This window comes from Mustelus asterias, chromosome 7, assembly GCF_964213995.1.
Source record: "Mustelus asterias chromosome 7, sMusAst1.hap1.1, whole genome shotgun sequence".
NCBI lineage: Eukaryota > Metazoa > Chordata > Chondrichthyes > Carcharhiniformes > Triakidae > Mustelus > Mustelus asterias.
Genome location: NC_135807.1, coordinates 7,357,163 through 7,379,313, shown reverse-complemented (window position 1 = coordinate 7,379,313; position 22,151 = coordinate 7,357,163). Strand labels below are relative to the sequence as shown.

The following is a 22,151-nucleotide window of genomic DNA, read 5'->3' as shown; positions in this document are numbered from 1 at the left end:
TGTACCACAGCTTGGTCTGGCTCCTGCTCTGCCCAAGACCGCAAGGAACTACAAAAGGTCGTGAATGAAGCCCAATCTATCACACAAACCAGCCTCCCATCCATTGACTCTGTCTACACTTCCCGCTGCCTCGGCAAAGCAGCCAGCATAATCAAGGACCCCACGCACCCCAGACTTTCTCTCTTCCGCCTTCTTCCGTCGGGAAAAAGATACAAAAGTCTCAGGACACGTACCACCTGACACAAGAACAGCTTCTTTCCTGCTGCTGTCAGACTTTTGAATGGACCTACCTCACATTAAGTTGATCTTTCTCTACACCCTAGCTGTGACTGTCACACTACATTCTGCACCCTCTCCTTTCCTTCCCTATGAACGGTATGCTTTGTGTAGCGCAAGAAACAATACTTTTCACTGTATCCCAGTACATGTGATAATAATAAATCAAATCAAAAATCAATTCTTAGCTGTGAACCTATCTCTTAGGGTGGCACGGTGGCAGAGTGGTTAGTACTGCTGCCTCACAGCACCAGGGACCTGGGTTCAATTCCAACCTTGGGTAACTGTATGGAGTTTGCACATTCTCCCTGTGTCTGCGTGTGTTTTCTCCGGGTGCTCCGGTTTCCTCCCATAGTCCAAAAATGTGCAGGTTAGGTTGATTGGCCATGCTAAATTACCCCTTAGTATCCAAAGATGTCCAGGTGAGGTGGACTGATCATGCTAAATTGCCCTTTCGTGTCTAAAGATGAATAGGTTAGTTGGATTGGCCATGCTAAATGTGTGGGGTTACAGGGATAGGACAGAGGAGAGGGCCTGGGTAAGATACTCTGTCAGAGAGTCGGTGCAGACTCGTTGGGTAGAATGGTCTCTTCTGTACTGTAGGGATTCTATGATTCAGGAGATTCTAAAACTGCAATCTTATACTGTACAGTTAACTGTACAAACAGCATGCATTGTCCTAAAGTACTCCACTCAGGTTAGAAATCACTATAAATACTACAAATACAATCATACAGTGCAGAAGAGGCCCTTCAGTCCATCAAGTCTGCGCCAGCATGCGAGAAACACCTGACCTCCCACCTAATCCCGTTTACCAGCACTTGGCCCATAGCCCTGAATGTTATGATGTGCCAAGTACTCAACCAGGTACTTTTTAAAGGATTTTAAAACATTTTTGATTTGATTTATTATTGTCACATGTATTAACATACAGTGAAAAATATTGTTTCTTGCGCGCTATACAGACAAAGCATACCGTTCATAGAGAAGGAAAGGAGAGAGTGCAGAATGTAGTGTTACAGTCACAGCTAGGGTGTAGAGAAAGATCAACTTAATGCGAGGTTGGTCCATTCAAAAGCCTGACGGCAGCAGGGAAGAAGCTGTTCTCGAGTCGGTTGGTACGTGACCTCAGACTTTTGTATCTTTTTTGAGGCAACCCGCCTCTACTGTCCTCCCAGGCAGCGCATTCCAGACAATACACAGCAGTTATTGCTCTGTTCTTAACTGCACTTTGATTTAGATCTCTCGAACAAACATAGGCCAGAATCTCATGACGAGAGACTCCCAATGGCGTCTTAACTCCTTTCTTCAGCAGGACATTCCATTCCTGGTTGCCCACCCGTCCCGCTGACGCTGATGGGGAAACAGCAAGATCCATTCAAGTGTGGCTTTAAAATCAATACACTCTTTACGGGATCGGTGAATTTACTCTGGAGTATTAACTTCAAGAAAGCAAGTCTGTCCTTACCAAGTGAAGCCAATTCCTCAACCTCTCCCTCAAATACTCGTTGCGTGAATACTGGAGCATTGTCGTTCTTGTCCAGAACCTCAATGTGGAGTGATAGTCTCGTCTCAATTTCGCTATTCACGACGTTTGTGGCTTTGCCGATCAGCTGAAATGACCAGACACAAACACAAAAACATTTCTCTCTCATGCAGCATCTCAAAAAGGGAAAGCTGGTATTTGTTATCCTGAACTCTGTGGGATCTTGCTGTGCACAAACAGGCTGGAATGTTTCCTATCTTACAAAAAAATAACTTAATTGGCAGAAATTGGTGGCACGGTGGCGCAGTGGTTAGCACTGCTGCCTATCAGCGCCAGGGATCCGGGTTCAATTCGTGGCTTGGGCGACTGTGTGGAGTTTGCACGTTCTCCCCGTGTCTGCGTGGGTTTCCTCCGGGTGCTCCGGTTTCCTCCCACAGTCCAAAGATGTGCGGGTTAGGGGGATTGGCCATGCTAAATTGCCCCTTAGTGTTAGGAGGACTAGCTAAGGTAAGTGCATGGTGCATGGCTGGGATTGCAGTCGGTGCAGACTTGATGGGCCGAATGATCTCCTTCTGCACTGTAGGGATTCCAGGATTCTAGGAAATGCACACTGGGACATCCCATTCTAATGGAAAGTGCCACCTTGCCAGGGGCTTTTGGCACGGTGGCGCAGTGGTTAGCACTGCTGCCTCACAGTGCCAGGGACCCGGGTTCGATTCCTGGCTTGGGTCACTGTCTGTGTGGAGTCTGCACGTTCTCCCCGTGTCTGCGTGGGTTTCCTCCGGCTGCTCTGGTTTCCTCCCACAGTCCGAAAGACACGCTGGTTAGGGTGCATTGGCCACGCTAAATTCTCCCTCAGTGTACCCGAACAGGTGCCGGACTGTGGCGACTAGGGGATTTTCACAGTAACTTCATTGCAGTGTTAATGTAAGCCTACTTGTGACACGAATAAATAAACTTTAATCCTGCAGTATAACTGATAAACTTACATTAAAATAGGGATTCCTTTCGCGATCCACTTCTCCGGTAATATTGAGTTCACCAGTTTTGTGATCAATTACAAACAAACGGATTGGCGCACTGTCCGCTCCTGGCCCTGAGATGCTATAGAACACTTTCTCATTTTCTTCCTTATCTGACTTGATCTAAGGGAAGAAATAACAAAAGAAATTTAATATTCATGGAACAAGACATAGTGACTGACCATTCTATTTACAAGGTGCAATTCTGCGAGTACTTGCACTATCTTGAAGCTTACAGGACACAAGCAGACCTTTTGGCCCATTATGTCTGTGCTGACTCTTTGAAGAACCTTTCCCCTTAGTCCCACACCCCACATGCACTCATTCACCGCATCTCCCTTTGAAAGTTTGCATTGAACCTGCCGCCAGCATCCCGACAGGCAGCGCCTTCCAGATTGCAACGATCCACCACAATAACGCTTCTCTTTTCTCAGCGATGATCTTAATCTGTGACCTCTGGTTGCTGGCTTGCCCCTGTCAAGTGGAAACTCTCTGTCAAATCTCCCCTTGACCTTGTCGGGTCTGACAGCATCTGCGGAGAGAGAATAGAGCCAATGTTTCGAGTCAGCTTGACCCTTTGTCACACCTCTGACGAAGGGTCATCCAGACTCGAAACGTTGGCTTTATCCACTTGCCACGGATGCTGTCGGACCTGCTGAGGTTTCTCCAGCATTTTCTGTTTTTGTTTCAGATTCCAGCACCCATAGTATTTTGCCTTTAACCCCCCTCACCCTGACCTTTTCTGGTCAAAGGAGAACAATCCCCATCTCCTCCAGTCTCTCCATAAAACTGAAGGGCACCAGCCTTGATGAGTAGATCTCTACTTCCAGGCCCTATGTCTGTGTGCGTTCTCTCAGGGTAGTCCAGTTGCTGTGGGAACACACTCCTTTCTTTGTATGTTGTAATCTAGACAATGGATAGTAATGATGGACGCTCCAACGTTCTTCCCATCTCATGGCTGACCAGGAATATCTCCCACTCTTACTGTCTGCCGTGATTACGACCACGATATGAATGCACCTTCCTTGGCTGTCCAGTCCTGGTGCGGAACTTGTACCCGGAGCTTCTGGGCAGAGTTAGGGGCGCTACCCACTGTGCCACAGGATCTCCTCCCAGGGCGTTGACATCTTTCTTAAAGTAGTGTGCCGGAATTTAGAGTCATAGAGGTTTATAGGTCGGAAACAGGTCCTTCGGCCCAACTTGTCCACGCTGCTCAGTTTTTACCACTAAGCTAGTTCCAATTGCCCGCATTTGGCCCTTATCCCTCTATACCCATCTTACCCATGGAACTGTCTAAATGCTTTTTAAAAGACAAAATCGTACCCGCCTCTACAACTAACCCTGGCAGCTTGTTCCAGTCACTCATTCCCCTCTGAGTGAAAAAATTGCCCCTCTGGACCCTTTTGTATCTCTCCCCTCTCACCTTAAACCTATGCCGTCTAGTTTTAGACTCCCCTACCTTTGGGAAAAGGTGTTGACTTGTTAGCTGATCTATGCCCCTCATTATTTTATAGACCTCTATAAGATAACCCTAACCCTAACCCTCAGCCTCCTACACTCCAGGGAAAAAAGTCCCAGTCTATCCAGCCTCTCCTTAGAACTCAAACCATCAAGTCCCGGTAGCATCCTAGTAAATCTTTTCTGCACGCTTTCTAGTTTAATAATATCCTTTCTATAATAGGGTGACCAGAACTGCACACAATATTCCAAGTGTGGGACACCATTTGGGACGCAAAGACCTCCACATTAGCTGACAACTCCCATGATGGGTGAGAGAGGGTTAGATTTAAATATTTCCAACATGCTCAAAGTGTCCAGAGCTGTTTCTATGCTGGTGGATATTGAGCTATGGAGAGGCAGGACAGTTTATTACTGTATTTAAATCGAGCCCCTGAGGTCTGTCCATGGTTGGCGATGGGGCTAGTGGCTATGGAGGTGTCATGGGGAGAGGCCTGAGCTGACATGGGGGAGAGGGGGAGGGGCATGGGTTGGGTGTGTGAGAGCTGAAGGCCTGAGGGCCTTACAGCTTCTAAAGTGACCGGGACGCGGTCATGGAGCACTGTGGTGGTGCTTCCAACCAGCCCTCCTCGGCACCTGCCAGCCCCTGTGGCCGATTATAATCTGCTTCCAGGATTGGCGGGCCACGCCTCTGTCCTACTTAGCCACGCCACATTGAAAATCATCTCCAATAGGGCTCTCAGTGGGCCTGCAGACCTGAGACCCCCACCTCAGTAACGATAGGCCGCTGCCTAATATCTCATTTCACAGAAGTTTGCGGATTTCTCTTCCTGGCCACCAACCTCCAGTCAATACTGGGATGAAGCAGTATAGAATCAGAGAAACCCGACAGTGCAGAAAGAAGCCATTCGACCCATCGAGCCTGCACCGACCACAATCCCACCCGGGCCCTATCCCCATGCACTTACCCTGCTAATCCCTCCAACATACACACCCCAGGACACTAAGGGCAATTAAGCATGGCCAATCAATCTAACCTACACATCTTTGGAATGTGGGAGGAAACCAGAGCACCCGGAGAAAACCCACACAGACACGGAGAGAATGTGCGCATTTCCAAGGCACCACCTTTTTGCTGTTGGACTCGAACCAGATGGATTTCAGTTTCTCCCCTTAACATTTTACTCGATGTCTTACTTCATCATTTTACCCCTTAAAACAACCCTTTAATCCTTCTGCCCATGAGTGATGTTTGAGAATAATTGGACTGATTTTAACTGGGTGAGTTAAAATTGGGCGCCAGTGTTTTCCACTGTGGTTTCTATGTTAAGATTGTGAGGTAAATATCACTTACGATAGCGATTGGATTGATGATGGGCCACTCGTTTTCCATGACAGCAACTGGTGGGATGACCCATTCTCTCTTCTGGCGCCTCGACTTGTGGGCGGCTGGAAAATAGATGATGGGACATTTCTTCTTGATAACCTGCAAAATGGTAGGAAGGCATGTTAGAGGAATGGTAAATACTCACAGCACAGGAGAGGCCTGTCCCACTCATGTCCACTCTTCGAAAGAGCACGTCGCGAATGCTGACATTCGCTCGGTTCAAGGGCTGGTCCCAGCAGCGACATTTGGACGGACAACGGGTTGCTTAGGAACCCCGAGTGATCCAGGTCCAGGGCCTGTGGTGCTCATTGTAAACCCATTTTACAGAGAAACACCCTCCATTGTTTTCTTTTTCTGAGACAATCTCTCAGGCTCGAGGATGACTTGCTTCTACACTAAAGTTTATTTACTCTTTGAATCAAACCTGGGTCCCTGGTGCTGTGAGCAGCAGCGCTAACCACTGTGCCACCGTGCCGCCTTCTGTGTTAGGTAATTCTAGAACACGGGTTCGATTCCCAGCTTGGGTCACTGTCTGTGCGGAGTCTGCACATTCTCCCCGTGTCTGTGTGGGTTTCCTCCCACAGTCTGAAAGACGTGCTGGTTAGGTGCATTGGCCATGCTAAATTCTCCCTCAGTGTACCCGAACAGGCGCCGGAGTGTGGCGACTAGGGGATTTTCACAGTAACTTCATTGCAGTGTTAATGTAAGACTACTTGTGGCTAATAAATAAACTTTGCTTTTGAGCCAGATCTGTTAGTGTTTGTCCCAAGGAAGACTGGAGTGATTTGTATCAAATTCCATCACATCCATTCCACGCCCCGCCTGGATAAACATGTCACAATGTAATAATGGCTCCCTCTCGAGGTAATGGAGTTGTAATTACTGCAAAAAAAACCCTTGTTGGCCAAGCAGCAATACTCTGCTTCCTACTCACGGACCGCAAAAGATCACAACAGACCAGGAAGGGCAAAGAATAAAGCAAGCTGAAAACTTATGGTTCAGTTATAGATTGATAGAGTCAAAGAGGTTTACAGCATGGAAACAGGCCTTTCAGCCCAACTTGTCCATGCCGCCCTTTTTTTTTAAAACCCCAAAGCTAATCCCAATTGCCCGCATTTGGCCCATATCCCTCTATACCCATCGTACCCATGTAACTGTCTAAACGCTTTTTAAAAGATAAAATTGTACCTGCCTCTACTACTGCCTCTGACAGCTTGTTCCAGACACTCACCACCCTCTGTGTGAAAAAATTGCCCCTCTGGACACTTTTGTATCTCTCCCCTCTCACCTTAAACCTATGCCCTCTAGTTTTAGACTCCCCTACCTTTGGGAAAATATATTGACTATCTAGCTGATCTGTGCCACTCATTATTTTATAGACCTCTATAAGATCACCCCTCAGCCTCCTATGCTCTAGAGAAAAAAGTTCCAGTTTATCCAGCCTCTCCTTATAACTCAATCCATCAAGTCCCAGTAGCATCCTAGTAAATCTTTTCTGCACTCTTTCTAGTTTAATAATATCCTTTCTATAATAGGGTGACCAGACTGCGCACAGTATTCCAAGTGTGGCCTTACCAATGTCTTGTACAACTTCAACATGACATTCCAACTCCTGTATTCAATGTTCTGACCAATGAAACCAAGCATGCCGAATGCCTTCTTCACCACTCTGCCCACCTGTGACTCCACTTTCAAGGAGCTATGAACCTGTACCCCTCGATCTCTTTGTTCTGTAACTCTCCCCAACGCCCTACCATTAACTGAGTAAGTCCTGCCCTGGTTCAATCTACCAAAATGCATCACCTCACATTTGTCTAAATTAAATTCCATCTGCCATTCGTCAGCCCACTGACTCAATTGATCAAGGTCCCGTTGCAATCCAGGATAACCTTCTTCACTGTCCACTATGCCACCAATCTTGGTGTCATCTGCAAACTTACTAACCATGCCTCCTATGTTCTCATCCAAATTATTAATATAAATGACAAATAACAGTGGACCCAGCACTGATCCATGAGGCACACCGCTGGTCACAGACCTCTAGTTTGAAAAACAACTCTCTAGAAGCCAATTTTGTATCCATTTAGCTACCTCACCCTGGATCCCTGGGTAGGCAGAGTTACATTATATCTTGAGGTATCACTCGAATACGCCACCTTAAAAGTAGCTCCACCTTTTTCTCTATTCAATTGTGGGACATGGGCGTCGCTGGCTGGCCAGCATTTATTACCCATCCCTAGTTGCCCTTGGAGGGCAGTTAAGAGTTAACCACATTGCTGTGGCTCTGGAGTCACATGTAGGCCAGACCAGGTAAGGACGGCAGATTTCTTTCCCCAAAGGGCATTAATTAACCAGATGGGTTTTTCTGACAATCGACAATGGTTTTATGGTCATCAGTAGATTCTTAAATCCAGATCTTTTTTATATAACTCAAATTCCACCATCTGCCGTGGCGGGATTTGAACCTGGGTCCCCAGAACATTAGCTGAGTTTCTGGATTAATAGTCTAGCGATAATACCACTAGGCCATCGCCTCTCCCTGCAGAATAATTCACCCTGTGTCCCATGTTGAAGAACCTCATCTATTCAGCAATGAGCAGCGATGAGGAAGTTTGTTTCTGTGGAGCGACTGGAGAAGTCGGGATTGTTTTGCTTGGGGAAAAGAAGGTTGAGAGGGGATTTGATCGAGGTGTTCAAAATCATGAGGGGGTTCGGACAGAGTAGATAGGAAGAAAATGTTCCTATTGGTGGAAGGATGGAGGACCAGAGGCCACGAATTGAAGGCAATTGGCAAAAGAAGCAACAGTGACATAACCACTGCAGGTGGTTAAGATCTGGATTGCACTGCCTGAGTATGTGGTGGAGGCAGGTTCAATTGAGACTTCCCTGAGGATATTGGATTAATATCTGAAAAAGAAGAACATGCAGGGTTACGGGGAGAAGGTGGGGGATTTGCACTCGGGGGGCGGCTCAGTCAGAGTACAGCCACAAGGGGCTGAATGGCCATGTTTTGCACTGTAACTGTGATTCTCATATGGGCTCAAGAACCTTAGTGACTTCAAGATAACCAGACAAAGATTAATTACACAATGGGAGGTCTGGAAAGGTCTACTGATAATGGGTGGCACTGTGGTTAGCACTGCTGCCTCACAGGACCAGGGACCTGGGTTCAATTCCAGCCTTAGGTGACTGTCTGTCTGGAGTCTGTACGTTCTCCCCATGTCTTCCTCTCAACTCCACTTTCCTGCACTTTATCCCAATCCACCTAACCTGCACATGTTTGGAGTGTGGGAGGAAACCGGAGCACCGAGAGGAAACCCAAGCAGACACGGGGAGAACGTGCAAACTCTACACAGACTGTCACCCGAGGCTGGAATCGAACCCGGGTCCCTGGTACTCTGAGGCAGCAGTGCTAACCACTGTGCCAACAACTTCTGCGAAAAAAATTGACATCTTCAGAATTAAGTCTAAAGAACTGAATACCACAATGAGTTCAAGTCAACCTTTTCATTCTTCCCTGCTGAACATAACAGAACATAACAGAATAGGAACTCACTTAGCCATCAGGTGCAGGTGAAAGAGAGGGACCTTGACAGAAGTATAGGGGGGGAAGTGAGACGGGATAACAATGGAATTGCTATTCTCGGGCGCAATTACAAATGCAAAGTAAAGTTTATTTATTAGTCACAAGTAAGGCATACATCAACACGGCAATGAAGTTACTGTGAAATTCCTCTAGTCGCCACAGTCCGGCGCCTGTTTGGGTCAATCCACCAATTGTACCTGGGGTTGAACATTTTGAGCTATAAAAATTATTAAACCGATACACCACTGTCAAACTCTCAGATAGGTTTAATTAAAGGAGGTGATGGCCTAGTGGGATTATCGCTCGACTGTTAATTGAGAAACTCAGCGAATGTTCTGGGGACCCGGGTTCGAATCCCGCCACGGCAGATGGTGGAATTTGAATTCAATAAAAATATCTGGAATTAAGAATCTACATAAATGAATGGCAGAGCAGACTCAATGGGCCGAGTGGCCTAATTCTCCTCCTGTGTTTTACGGTCTACTGATGACCATGAAACCATTGTTGATTGTTGGAAAAACCCATCTGGCTCACTAATGTCCTTTAGAGAAGGAAATCTGCCGTCCTTACCCGGTCTGGCCTGCATGTGACTCCAGAGCCACAGCAATGTGGTTGACTCGCAACTGCCCTCGGGCAACTAGGGATGGGCAATAAATGCTGGCCCAACCAGCGACGCCCATGTCCCACGGATGAATAAAAAAAAATTAAAAGATAATTTCTTACCTCATTTGGTTTGTTTGTTATATCTTTGGCTGATGGGGTTAAATGGACAGTCGCTGACCAATGCCCATGTGTTTTCTGATCCTTTGCAATGACTTTGAACTGATATTTTCTGCCAATGTTCAGGGCACGGAGTGCGTACAACGAACCATCCGGTCTGACTTTAAAATTTGCATCATCGGTGCTCAGCTTAATGTGTTTTCCCAAATGGCAGCCGTGAAATTTCACTGGAATTAAAAATATATATCCATGGTGAAGACAAGGAATGAGCTTTATAGAACCTTAGTTAGGCCGCACTTGGAATATCGTGTTCAATTCTGGTCGCCACACTACCAGAAACGATGTGGAGGCTTTGGAGAGGGTACAGAAACAATTTACCAGGATGTTGCCTGGTATGGAGGGCATTAGCTATGAGGAGAGGTTGGAGAAACTTGGTTTGCTCTCACTGGAGCGACGGAGGTTGAGGGGCGACCTGATAGAAGTCTACAAGATTATGAGAGGCATGGACAGAGTGGAGAGTCAGAAGCTTTTTCCCAGGGTGGAAGAGCCAATTACTAGGGGGCACAGGTTTAAGGTGCGAGGGGCAAGGTATAAAGGAGATGTACGAGGCAGATTTTTTACACAGAGGGTGGTGGGTGCCTGGAACTCGTTGCCGGGGGAGGTAGTGGAAGCGGATACAATAGTGAGTTTTAAGGGGCGCCTTGACAAATACATGAATAGGATGGGAATAGAGGGATATGGTCCCTGGAAGGGTAGGGGGTTTCAGTTAAGTCGGGCAGCATGATCGGTGCAGGCTTGGAGGGCCGAAGGGCCTGTTCCTGCGCTGTAATTTTCTTTGTTCCTTGTTCTTTGAGAGCGGGAATAGGCCGGACAGCCCTCGCAAGCCTGAGGTGACATTCAATAAAGTTTATTTATTAGTGTCTCAAGTTGGCTTATGTTAACACTGCAATGAAATTACTATGAAAATCCCCTAGTCGCCACACTCCGGCGCTTGTTCGGGTACACTGAGGGAGAATTTAGCATGGCCAATGCACCTAACCAGCACGTCTTTCGGACACTAATAAATACACTTCAACTTTAGTTGTCAGGGAGAAGGACAGGATCAGTTGGGGGCAATTTACGGCTGGGAGCTGGTGAGTGTATATGGTGGAGATGGGGAGGGAGGGGCAGGGAGGGGGAGGGCTGAGCGAGGTGGAGGGAGGAGGAGAGAGGAGCAGGGAGCGGGGGGGGGGGGGGGGGAGAGTGGGGGAGGGGGAGGGAGGAGGGGTGATACACAAACATGCAGGAAACCGGAATACTCCACACACATGTGGAGTTTGAACCCCACACTGTGATCTTTGACCCTTACAGGTACCCCTCCCGGATGTTGGCCTGATTGATAGGCTTGGCTTCCAGTGAGGCGGGCAGTACTCCAAAAGGGAGCTTGTGGAATTCCTGGGCCAGGTTTGGAATAGGTGGGGGTTTTTGAATGGGGATCGGTGGGAATCTGATGGTGGGAGAGCATGGGGAGCTTTGGGGGCAAACACCTCAGCTCCTCCTGGTTCCCAAGAGGTGTTGTGAGGGTTTGTGTCATCTCCCCAAAGCTCTCCAAGTCCTCTCCTCACCACCCACTTCATCCACCCTTCTCCCCACGCCACTCACTCAACCACATGGACATTGCTCCCATTGCGTCTTTTTTAAAGGCTGCCTGGTCTTTGGTAGCAAAAATTAGAACTCCCCTCACCACATAGAGTCATAGAGGTTTACAGCATGGAAATAGGCCCTTCAGCCCAACTTGTCCATGCTGCCCTTTTTGTAAAAACCCCTAAGCTAATCCCAATTGCCCTCATTTGGCCCATATCCCCCTATGCCCATCATACGCATGTAACTATCTAAATGCTTTTTAAATGCATGCGCATGGTAATCCCCGGGGGCTGTGCCAGGGGACAGTACTCGGGTACTACCTGGCAGGTCGGGTGCACAAACATGGGTAGGAATTCACCCCCTCCCCTTTAAATATACGGCTCCCCTAGGCTTTGTACCGTCAGCCAATGGGATCAGCTGTTTTTTGTCTATCTTAATTAAACCTGTCACATTAAATCCCCCCCAAGCCTTCATTCCTCCAAGGATTGTTTTCATTGGAGCATCGGAGGATTAGGGGGGGACCTGATAGAGGTTTACAAGATTATGACAGGCTTGGATAGGGTGGATAGTCAGAGTCTTTCTCCCAGGGTTGAAGGGTTAATTACTCGGGGGCAGAGGTTGAAAGTGAGAGGGGAAAAGTTTAAAAGAGATGCAAGGGGCACGTTCTTCATACAGAGGGTGGTGATTGCCTGGAAGCACCACTGGGGGGGGCAGCACAGTGGTTAGCACTGCTGCCTCACTGCACCAGGGGCCCGGGTTCAAATCCGGCCTTGGGTCACTGTCTGTGTGGAGTCTGCACATTCTCCCCGTGTCTGCGTGGGTTTCCTCTGGGTGCTCCGGTTTCCTCCCACAGTCCAACGATGTGCGGGTTAGGTTGATTGGCCATGCTAAATTGCCCCTTAGTGGCAGGGGCATTAGCAGGGTAAATATGTGGAGTTGCAGGAATAGGGCCTGAGTGGGATTGTGGTCAGTGCAGACTCAATGGGCCGAATGGCCTCCTTCTGCACTATAGGGATTCTATGAGGGATTCTATGTAATTCTATAACAACGTTCAAGAGGCATCTGGACAGATACATGAAAAGGCAGGGAATAGAGGGATATGGACCACATAGAGGCAAAAAAATATTAGATTAGAGAGGGATCTGTGTCGGCTCAGACTTGGTTGGCTGAAGGGCCTGTTCCTGTGCTGTACTGTTCTTTGAGGACAATCCTTGCTTCTCCACCCTAACCTCCAGGCTAAAATCCCTCACCCCAGGAACATTTGTCTCTGTTATATCTCCTCTTGACCCTTTCACGGACCCTCACTCACATCCTTCCCAAAGTGTGGTGACCAGAACGATTTTAATCTAACAAAGAGATACACTTAAAATAGCAGGTTCAATCACACCCCAATAAAGGGTCACGGCTGGCTCTGTTGTCCTTAAACCGAAGGGACAGCTGTGTGTGTCTGCCGTGCCTCATACTGGCGTCTCCTTGCCTCCGAGTCAGAAGGTCGTGGGTACAATTCTCACTCCACAGACCTGAGCACAAAAATCAAGATTGTGCTCCAAGTACAGAGGGAGTGCTGCACTGACAGAGGAGCATTTCCGACACCATAACAATGACCACGCTTCAGAAACGTACTTCTCGGAAGCCCTTTGGAGCATCCACTGGTCATCAAAGGCGTTATATAAATGCAAATCTTTTTAAATTACCATGCAGTTATCACAGCCATGCCTTACCTGTCAGGATAGTTACCCCTTTGGTGACCTGTTGTGGAACCACTGCATCAAACCTCTTTTTTGCAAATCTTTTTTCACAGCATTGCCCAGTTTGAGAATACACCTGGAATGGGACACGAGGCATAGATTTGTGATAAATAATTACATTTTGAATTACAAAATATACAATCACTGTGAATTAATCACAAGGTCACCATCTGACAGCACGTTTGGCAATCTGAGGTTGAGATTGTGAAAAGGAGCAATTATTAAGCAAACTCAATATTTATATGATTTAATCTCAGTCACTCTCTTATTGGTCTTCAGCTGCCAAGGCCTCAGTCTGAGGCACTCTCTTCCTCATCTCATTTACCTCTCCACCTAACATTAACTCTCTCTCTCTCTCCACCTAACATTAACTCTCTCTCTCTCTCCACTATAGAACAGTACAGCACAGAACAGGCCCTTCGGCCCACGATGTATAATTAACTCTCTCCCTCTCTCTCCACTATAATTAACTCTCTCCCTCTCACTTCACCTAACATTAGCTCTCTATCTCTCGCTCTCTCTCTCTCTTTGTACCTAACACTTTTAAAAATTCTCTTATTCATTCCTGGGACATGGGCGTCGCTGGCCGGCCAGCATTTATTGTCCATCCCTCATTGCCTGAGAGCAGTTGAGAATCGACCACATTGCTGTGGCTCCTGACTCACATGTAGGCCAGACCAGGTAAGGACGGCAGATTCTCCTTGCTGCAGCGAGAGTGTGGCGTAAATGGCAGGTAAGATTGCGCCTGCCATCTCTCTCTCCACTCTCTCTCCAACTAACATTAACTCGCCATCTTTCTCTCCAGAGATTTCCCACATTTTATGTTTTTAGTTAAAATTTCCAGCATTCATAGTATTTTGCTTCATAATTTTGAGTTGGTGTTTTTAAATAGTGAGCAAATTGCCACCTTAAAATTTAAGATGCTTAAATAACATGAGACGAGTATAATAACATGGGACTAGGACAATAACATGGGACTAGTATAACATGGGACGAGTACTATAACATGGGACGAGTACAATAACATGGGACTAGTACAATAACATGGGACTAGTGTAATAACATGGGACTAGTGTAATAACATGGGACTAGTGTAATAACATGGGACTAGTATAATAACATGGGACTAGTACAATAACATGGGACTAGTACAATAACATGGGACTAGTACAATAACATGGGACTAGTACAATGTAGGAATGTCACTCAGAGAACTGCTCATTTGGTGATCTGATGGGGGCATGATGGGCCGAATGGCACAAGCTGTTATTATTTTAAAGACCTTAAACTCTCTCAAATATTTGGGTCAATGCCAATGTTCCCTCTAAATTTATCTTGTGTGTGGCCTATTCATTTGAATATGTGGTTACTTTATATTCCTGTATATTTTTTCATAATTCATTTAAGGGACATGGGCATTGCTGGCTCGGCCCAGTATTTGTTGCCCATTCCTAATTGACCCTTGAGAAGGTGATGGTGAGCTGCCTTCTTGAATCACTGCAGTCACTGAGGCATAGGTACACAGTGCTAATAGGGAGGGAGTTCCAGGATTTTGACCCAGCGACAGTGAAGGAATGACCGATATATTTCCAAGTCAGATGGTGAGTGACTTGAAGGGGCACCTCCAGTTGGTGGCGTTCCCATGTATCTGCTGCCCTTCTCCTTCTAGATAGTAGTAGTCATGGGTTTGGAAGGTGCTGCCTAAGGAGCCTTGGTGAGTTCCTGCAGTGCATCTTGTAGATGATACGCACTGCTGCTACTGAGCATCGGTGGTGGAGGGAGTGGATGTTTGTAGATGTGGTGCCAATCAAGCGGGCTGCTTTGTCCTGGATGGTGTCGAGCTTCTTGAGTGTTTTTGGAGCTGCACCCATCCAGGCAAGTGGGGAGAATTCCATCACACTCCTGATTTGTGTTTTCTAGAGTCATAGAATCATAGAGGCATGTAGCACAGAAAATGCCCCTTCGGCCCATCACCTTTGCACCGGTCAAAGATTAACCTTGCTTGATGGTGATGGTAGAATCATAGAATCATAGAAACACTATGGCACAGAAAGAGGCCATTCGGCCCATCGGGTCTGCACCGACCACAATCCCACCCAGGCCCTACACCCCATATCCCTACATATTTACCCACTAATCCCTCTAACCTATGCATCTAAGGGCAATTTTAGCATGGCCAATCAACCTAACCCGCACATCTTTAGACTGTGGGAGGAAACCGGAGCACCCGCAGGAAACCCACACAGACATGAGGAGAATGTGCAAACTCCACACAGACAGTGACCCAAGCCGGGAATCGAACCCAGGTCCCTGGAGCTGTGAAGCTGCAGTGCTAACCACTGTGCTACCGTGCCGCCCCGTAGAGTGGGGGTGACATGCCAGGCCTTGTGATTTTTGATTGTCCTGGAGTACAGTTCTGCTGCTGTTGATGGCCCACAGTGCTTCATGGTAGCCCAGTGTGGAGTTGCCAGGTCTGTTTAAAATCTATCCCAGTAAGCACGGTGGTAGTGCCACATAACACGGTGGAGGGTATTCTCAATGTGAAAACAGGACTTCGTTCAAGACTTCATATTGGATGAGCAGTCTGACAATGCAGAGGGAGGTCAGGGGAGATGGTACAGGGTATCTCCAGCATCAAGGTGAAAGGTCATCTCTGTGCCAGTGGCTAATGTTGCCCAAGAGTTGAATATCGGTAAGGACAATGAGAGTGCCAGAAAAATAGATCCTTGTGGAGGGATTTGGAAGGTGGCAGTGTTGAGGAGGGTGTAGCAGCCCCTGTTGGAAGTGAACCCAGATGTGTTCGCGTAGTAGGAATGGAATTATAAAAGAACAATAATGGAACTGTGTGACAGAAGGGAGGTACGGGAGAAGGCTACATCGCGGAGGAGGACGCAGAATGCAGTATAGTCACTGCTCTGTGAACTAACTAATTAAACACCACGTTTTATCAAAGGTAGGGTTCTGAAGACTGTGGAGGAACAGAGAGATCTTGGGGTCCATATCCACAGATCTCTAAAGGTTGCCACTCAAGTGGATAGAGCTGTGAAGAAGGCCTATAGTGTGTTAGCTTTTATTAACAGGGGGTTGGAGTTTAAGAGCCGTGGGGTTATGCTGCAACTGTACAGGACCTTGGTGAGACCACATTTGGAATATTGTGTGCAGTTCTGGTCACCTCACTATAAGAAGGATGTGGAAGCACTGGAAAGAGTGCAGAGGAGATTTACCAGGATGCTGCCTGGTTTGGAGGGTAGGTCTTATGAGGAAAGGTTGAGGGAGCTAGGGCTGTTCTCTCTGGAGCGGAGGAGGCTGAGGGGAGACTTAATAGAGGTTTATAAAATTATGAAGGGGATAGATAGAGTGAACGTTCAAAGACTATTTCCTCGGGTGGATGGAGCTATTACAAGGAGGCATAACTATAGGTTTCATGGTGGGAGATACAGGAAGGATATCAGAGGTAGGTTCTTTACGCAGAGAGTGGTTGGGGTGTGGAATGGACTGCCTGCAGTGATATTGGAGTCAGACACTTTAGGAACATTTAAGCGGTTATTGGATAGGCACATGGAGCACACCAGGATGATAGGGAGTGGGATAGCTTGATCTTGGTTTCAGATAAAGCTCGGCACAACATCGTGGGCCGAAGGGCCTGTTCTGTGCTGTACTGTTCTATGTTCTATCTTTGGACTGTGGGAGGAAACCGGAGCACCCGGCGGAAACCCATGCAGACACGAGGAGAATGTGCAAACTCCACACAGACAATGACCCAAGCTTGGAATTGATCGCAGGTCCCTGGAGCTGTGAAGCAGCAGTGCTAAACACTGTGCTACCGTGCCACTCTTTGGCTGGAGAAATTCCTTCTCATCTCTGTTTTAAAGGATCGTCCCTTTAGCCTGAGGCTGTGCCCTCTGGTTCTAGTTTTTCCCACTAGTGCAAACATCCTCTCCACGTCCACTCTATCCAGGCCTCGCAGTATCCTGTAAGTTTCAATAAGATCCCCCCTCGTCCTTCTAAACTCCAACGAGTACAGACCCAGAGTCCTCAACCGTTCCTCATACGACAAGCTCTTCATTCCAGGGATCATTCTTGTGAACCTCCTCTGGACCCTTTCCAAGGCCAGCACATCCTTCCTTAGATACGGGGCCCCAAACTGCTCACAATACTCCAAATGGGGATCAGATGGGATAATTTAGCAAAAAGGTCAAAATTAGAAGCTTCATTGGAAACAAACTGAACAATCCAAGCGAGCAGATCGCTTACAGTGATCAATGAATGTGTTGGATAAATTCTTGTCAGCCACCAGAAATGGAATGGATAATTTATTCATACACATAATATAGGGACTATATTGAAACCCAAGGCACGTTGATGAATTTTAACAGGTGGCTCATTTAAATTTTCGCAAGAGCACCCCAAAAATTGAAATGTTTCCCAGTTGCCAAATGTTGAACTATTGTGGCGCGGTGGCACAGTGGTTAGCACTGATGCCTCACAGCGCCAGGGACCAAGGTTCAATTCCTGGCTTGGGCCACTGTCTGTGTGGAGTTTGCACCTAGATTTGCCAACCAGTTTAGATAGTTTCTCTATCTCTGTTTCCCTTAATAACTCAACAACTGTGTGTGGAGTTCGCACGTTCTCCCCGTGTCTGTGTGGGTTTCCTCCGGGTGTTCCGGTTTCCTCCCGACGTGTTGGGATTGGCCATGGTAAATTGTCCCTTAGTGTCCAAGGATGTGTGGGTTAGATGGATTGGCCATGCTAAATTGCCCCTTAGTACCAGGGGGATTAATGGGGTAAAAACGGGGATGGGGCCTGGGTTGGATTGTTGTTGTTCCAGGCTTGATGGGCCAAATGGCTTCCTTCTGCATTGTAAGGATTCTATAATTCTATGAACTTTGATCAAATCACCCCTAAACTTTTGGAACTCAAGGGAATTCGACCCTCGTTTTTGCAATCCCTCAACTGAATCGGGGGTGGCGGTTGGTTCTGTTGTCACCCACCATCCACATAAATAAACTACCAGCGCAGTCACTGAGTGACGTCTTATCGTGGAAATGCAGTCCAAATTGTCAATCTCCTTTGGCTGAAATTGGCTAACACCGAAACTCGTCAATTACCCCCTGAGTCATCATGACATCAATCAACACTTAAACCCGCGATTATATATTGTCTTAAAATGCCCCAGAGCGATTCATGAGAACTTTATCAAACACTTGACACTGAGCAACACGAACATATGGGCGGCACGGTAGCACAGTGGGTTAGCACTGCTGCTTCACAGCTCCAGGGACCTGGGTTCGATTCCCGGCTTGGGTCACTGTCTGTGTGGAGTTTGCACATTCTCCTCGTGTCTGCGTGGGTTTCCTCCGGGTGCTCCGGTTTCCCCCCACAGTCCAAAGATGTGCGGGTTAGGTTGATTGGCCATGCTAAAATTGCCCGTAGTGCGGGGGGGCAGGTGGAGAAGGAAGGAAGTGACACAAGCTCAACACCCTCTGAATACAAGGCTACATTTCTGTATCGGGTACACATCTGGGGTTACAGGGATAGGGTTGGGAGGGATTGTTGTCAGTGCAGGCTTGATGGGCTGAATGGCCTCCTTATGATTGAATGAGTAGGTGTAAATCACAACTTGCTGACATCGTGGGATTGCAGATATTGCCAGTTTCTTATCACCCCTTTAACGTCACTCAACCAATCCACAAACTGCCTGCTTAAATCCAGAATTAGTCAACTTTTCAGCTAAACATCTGGACCGAGGTTCCTGCAGTACATGGTCTCCAGTAATGTGGATTATAACCCCCGCAATTACAGGAAAAGGGGTTTTGAGTCCACAGATATTTTCTTTAAGGATTTTATTGAACAGAGTAACCCAGGAAAAAACTGGAACAAGGGAACAAACAAAGAAGGAATTCCTGAGAGAAACAAAATTCTCTGCACTGACCCCTGAACCCAAAGTGGGTCACTGGAAACAGCAGTTTTAGATAAAAAAATAGACCACAGATAAAAAGGAGGGGGAGGTGGGGGGAGGTGGGGAGGTGGGGGGAGGTGGGGAGGTGGGGGGAGGTGGAGTGGGGGGAGGTGGAGTGGGGGGAGGAGGAGGGGGAGTGGGGGGAGGAGGAGGGGGAGTGGGGGGAGGAGGAGGGGGAGTGGGGGGGGGAGGAGGAGGGGGAGTGGGGGGGGGAGGAGGAGGGGGAGTGGGGGGGGGAGGGGGAGTGGGGGGAGGAGGAGGGGGAGTGGGGGGAGGAGGAGGGGGAGTGGGGGGAGGAGGAGGGGGAGTGGGGGGAGGAGGAGGGGGAGTGGGGGGAGGAGGAGGGGGAGTGGGGGGAGGAGGAGGGGGAGTGGGGGGAGGAGGAGGGGGAGTGGGGGGAGGAGTGGGGGGAGGAGGAGGGGGAGTGGGGGGAGGAGGAGGGGGAGTGGGGGGAGGAGGAGGGGGAGTGGGGGGAGGAGGAGGGGGAGTGGGGGGAGGAGGAGGGGGAGTGGGGGGAGGAGGAGGGGGAGTGGGGGGAGGAGGAGGGGGAGTGGGGGGAGGAGGAGGGGGAGTGGGGGGAGGAGGAGGGGGAGTGGGGGGAGGAGGGGGCGGCAACGTAGGCAGGTGGAAAGTTGATTATCAAAAGTTGCAAACGTGGCTAATTACACAATGGCTTCTCCTATTGAGAAAGGCACAATAACACCATGGGAAGTACACTGCAAAAAGTCCCTACAGTGCAGAAGGAGGCCATTTGGCCCATTGAGTCTGTACCGGCCACAGTCCCACCCAGGCCTTATTTTCGTAGCCCCACACATTTACCCTTCAAATCCCCCTGACACCAGGGTCAATTTAGCCACGGCCAATCAACCTAACCCGCACATCTTTGGAGTGTGGGAGGAAACCGGAGCACCCGGAGAAAACCCACACAGACACGGGGAGAACGTGCAGACTCCGCGCAGACAGTGACCCGAGGCCGGATTCGAACCCGGGTCCCTGGCGCTGTGAGGCAGCAGTGCTAACCAATGTGCCACTCACACGCACAATTACATTTTAGTGATCGATAGGACGAATTTAAAAGTTCAGAAATCCACAGCCACCACCAGAATTGCAGTGATTAAAATCCTCACCATAAAAAGCGAGAAGCAGAGAATATTTCTCAGTGCAGTCCAGGACATGTTTGTGATCTCTCTCTCCTGTCCACCTCTCTGACGATTTCAGTGCTGCAGCCAAACTGGGGTGGGAGGTGTTGTTTTGTGAGGAATCCCCCGCTGTATCTTCACCTGTGGAGAGCAAGCACTGAAGTGAGGGCAGAGAAGAGAGTGGCTGAGGTTTAGAAATGTGCAGAAGGAGCCGCGCCCTGCCTGGGGGGGGGGGGCGGAGGGGAGAGAGTTGTGTTGGGTTGTAGGTTTCTGTGCATCCACAGTGAGGAGGTGCAATCCCAGGTACGCAGAAAACCAGCCTTGCGTGTTCCTCCTCCAGCCCAGGCGTTCACACCCGACCCCACCCTTGGAAACCGTAAAGAAAGAACATAGCAACAAAGTGCCTCTGGCCAGCTTCACCCAATACTCCTGAATAACAGCAGCTCTGACGAACAATTAGTCCATTATCAGAGCAGGCTTTGCTTAGCTGTTGAACACACAGACACAACATCCAACTCCACACCAAACTCCCCAATTCTCTAAGAATGAACAGCAGTTGAATTTTATTTTTAAAAACTTGTCATTAAGTTGATCTTTCGCGACACCCTAGCTGTGACTGTAACTCTACATTCTGCACTCTCTCCTTTCCTTCTCTATGAACGGTATGCTTTGTCTGTATAGCGCGCAAGAAACAATACTCTATGGTAATACAGCTGAAAATAATAAATCAAATCAAATCTAAACCATTGAAAAAATGTGTAATAAGGTTTGATTAGCTGCAGGAGTATTGGAGTTGTGGGGAAAGGCTATTTAACTGGGTGGGGTGTCCATGTGATGAAATCTCTTAGTTTACACAGGGTCAGATCGGCAAGCCTGGTTTCGCAACCCTCCCAACCCCAGGGTGAGTCAGTACTTTCTCCTTATTGAACATCAGGAGTTGCGGTGTATTTTCAGTATGTTCTTTTGTTTGGGAACCACCGTTTTCAGCGGGGACGGGATTTGTGTGACTTTCCTCCACTCAGATCAAGGAAGACTCACAGCCTCGGGAAACCACAAAGCGCTTACAGCTTTGGAAGTGTCGTCACTTTTGAAATATTCTTTGGTGGGATGTGGGTGTCACTGGCTGGGCCAAAATTTGCCCTTGATATGAGTGGCTTGTTGGGCCATTTCAGAGGGCATTTAAGAGTCAGTCACATTGCTGTGGCTCTGGAGTCACATGTAGGCCAGACCGGGTCAGGACGGCAGATTTCCTTCCCTAAAGGGACATCAGTGAACCAGATGGGTTTTGTTTTAAATCAGTGATAGTTTCATGGTCGCCACTAAAGTTTAAGTTTATTTATTGTTGTTGCAAGTAGGCTTTACACTCACACTGCAATGAAGTTACTGTGAAAATCCCCTAGTCACCACACTTCGGCGCCTGTTCGGGTACACTGAGGGAGAATTTAGCATAACCAATGCACCTAACCAGCATGTCCTTCTGACTGTAGAGGAAACCAAAGGATCATAGAAACCCAACAGTGTAGAAGGAGGCAATTCACCCATCGAGCCTGCACCGACACCACTCCCACCCAGACCCCATCCCCATAATCCCATGTATTTACCCTGCTAATCTTTCTGACACTAATGGTCAATTTACCATGGCCAATCAACCTAACCTGCACATCTTTGGACATGAAGGGGCAATTTAGCACAGCCAATCCACCTAACCTGCACATCTTTGGAGTGTGGGAGGAAACCAGAGCACCCG

The 22,151-nt window shown here is 48.1% G+C and overlaps 1 protein-coding gene across 1 annotated transcript in view; it reads right to left on the bottom strand.

Annotated features, from left to right (window-relative positions):
- Window positions 1-22,151, bottom strand: part of LOC144496032 (desmoglein-2-like) — a 69,004-nt gene that overhangs the window by 33,537 nt on the left and 13,316 nt on the right. Inside the window, exons 2-7 of the mRNA XM_078216985.1 lie at window positions 20,393-20,545; window positions 13,280-13,382; window positions 9,939-10,162; window positions 5,597-5,728; window positions 2,752-2,907; window positions 1,745-1,889 (exon numbers count right to left, since the gene is read on the bottom strand). Coding sequence (XP_078073111.1) covers window positions 1,745-1,889; window positions 2,752-2,907; window positions 5,597-5,728; window positions 9,939-10,162; window positions 13,280-13,382; window positions 20,393-20,440 — 808 coding nt within the window. The 5' untranslated portion in view covers window positions 20,441-20,545. The remainder of the gene's footprint in view (window positions 1-1,744; window positions 1,890-2,751; window positions 2,908-5,596; window positions 5,729-9,938; window positions 10,163-13,279; window positions 13,383-20,392; window positions 20,546-22,151) is intronic.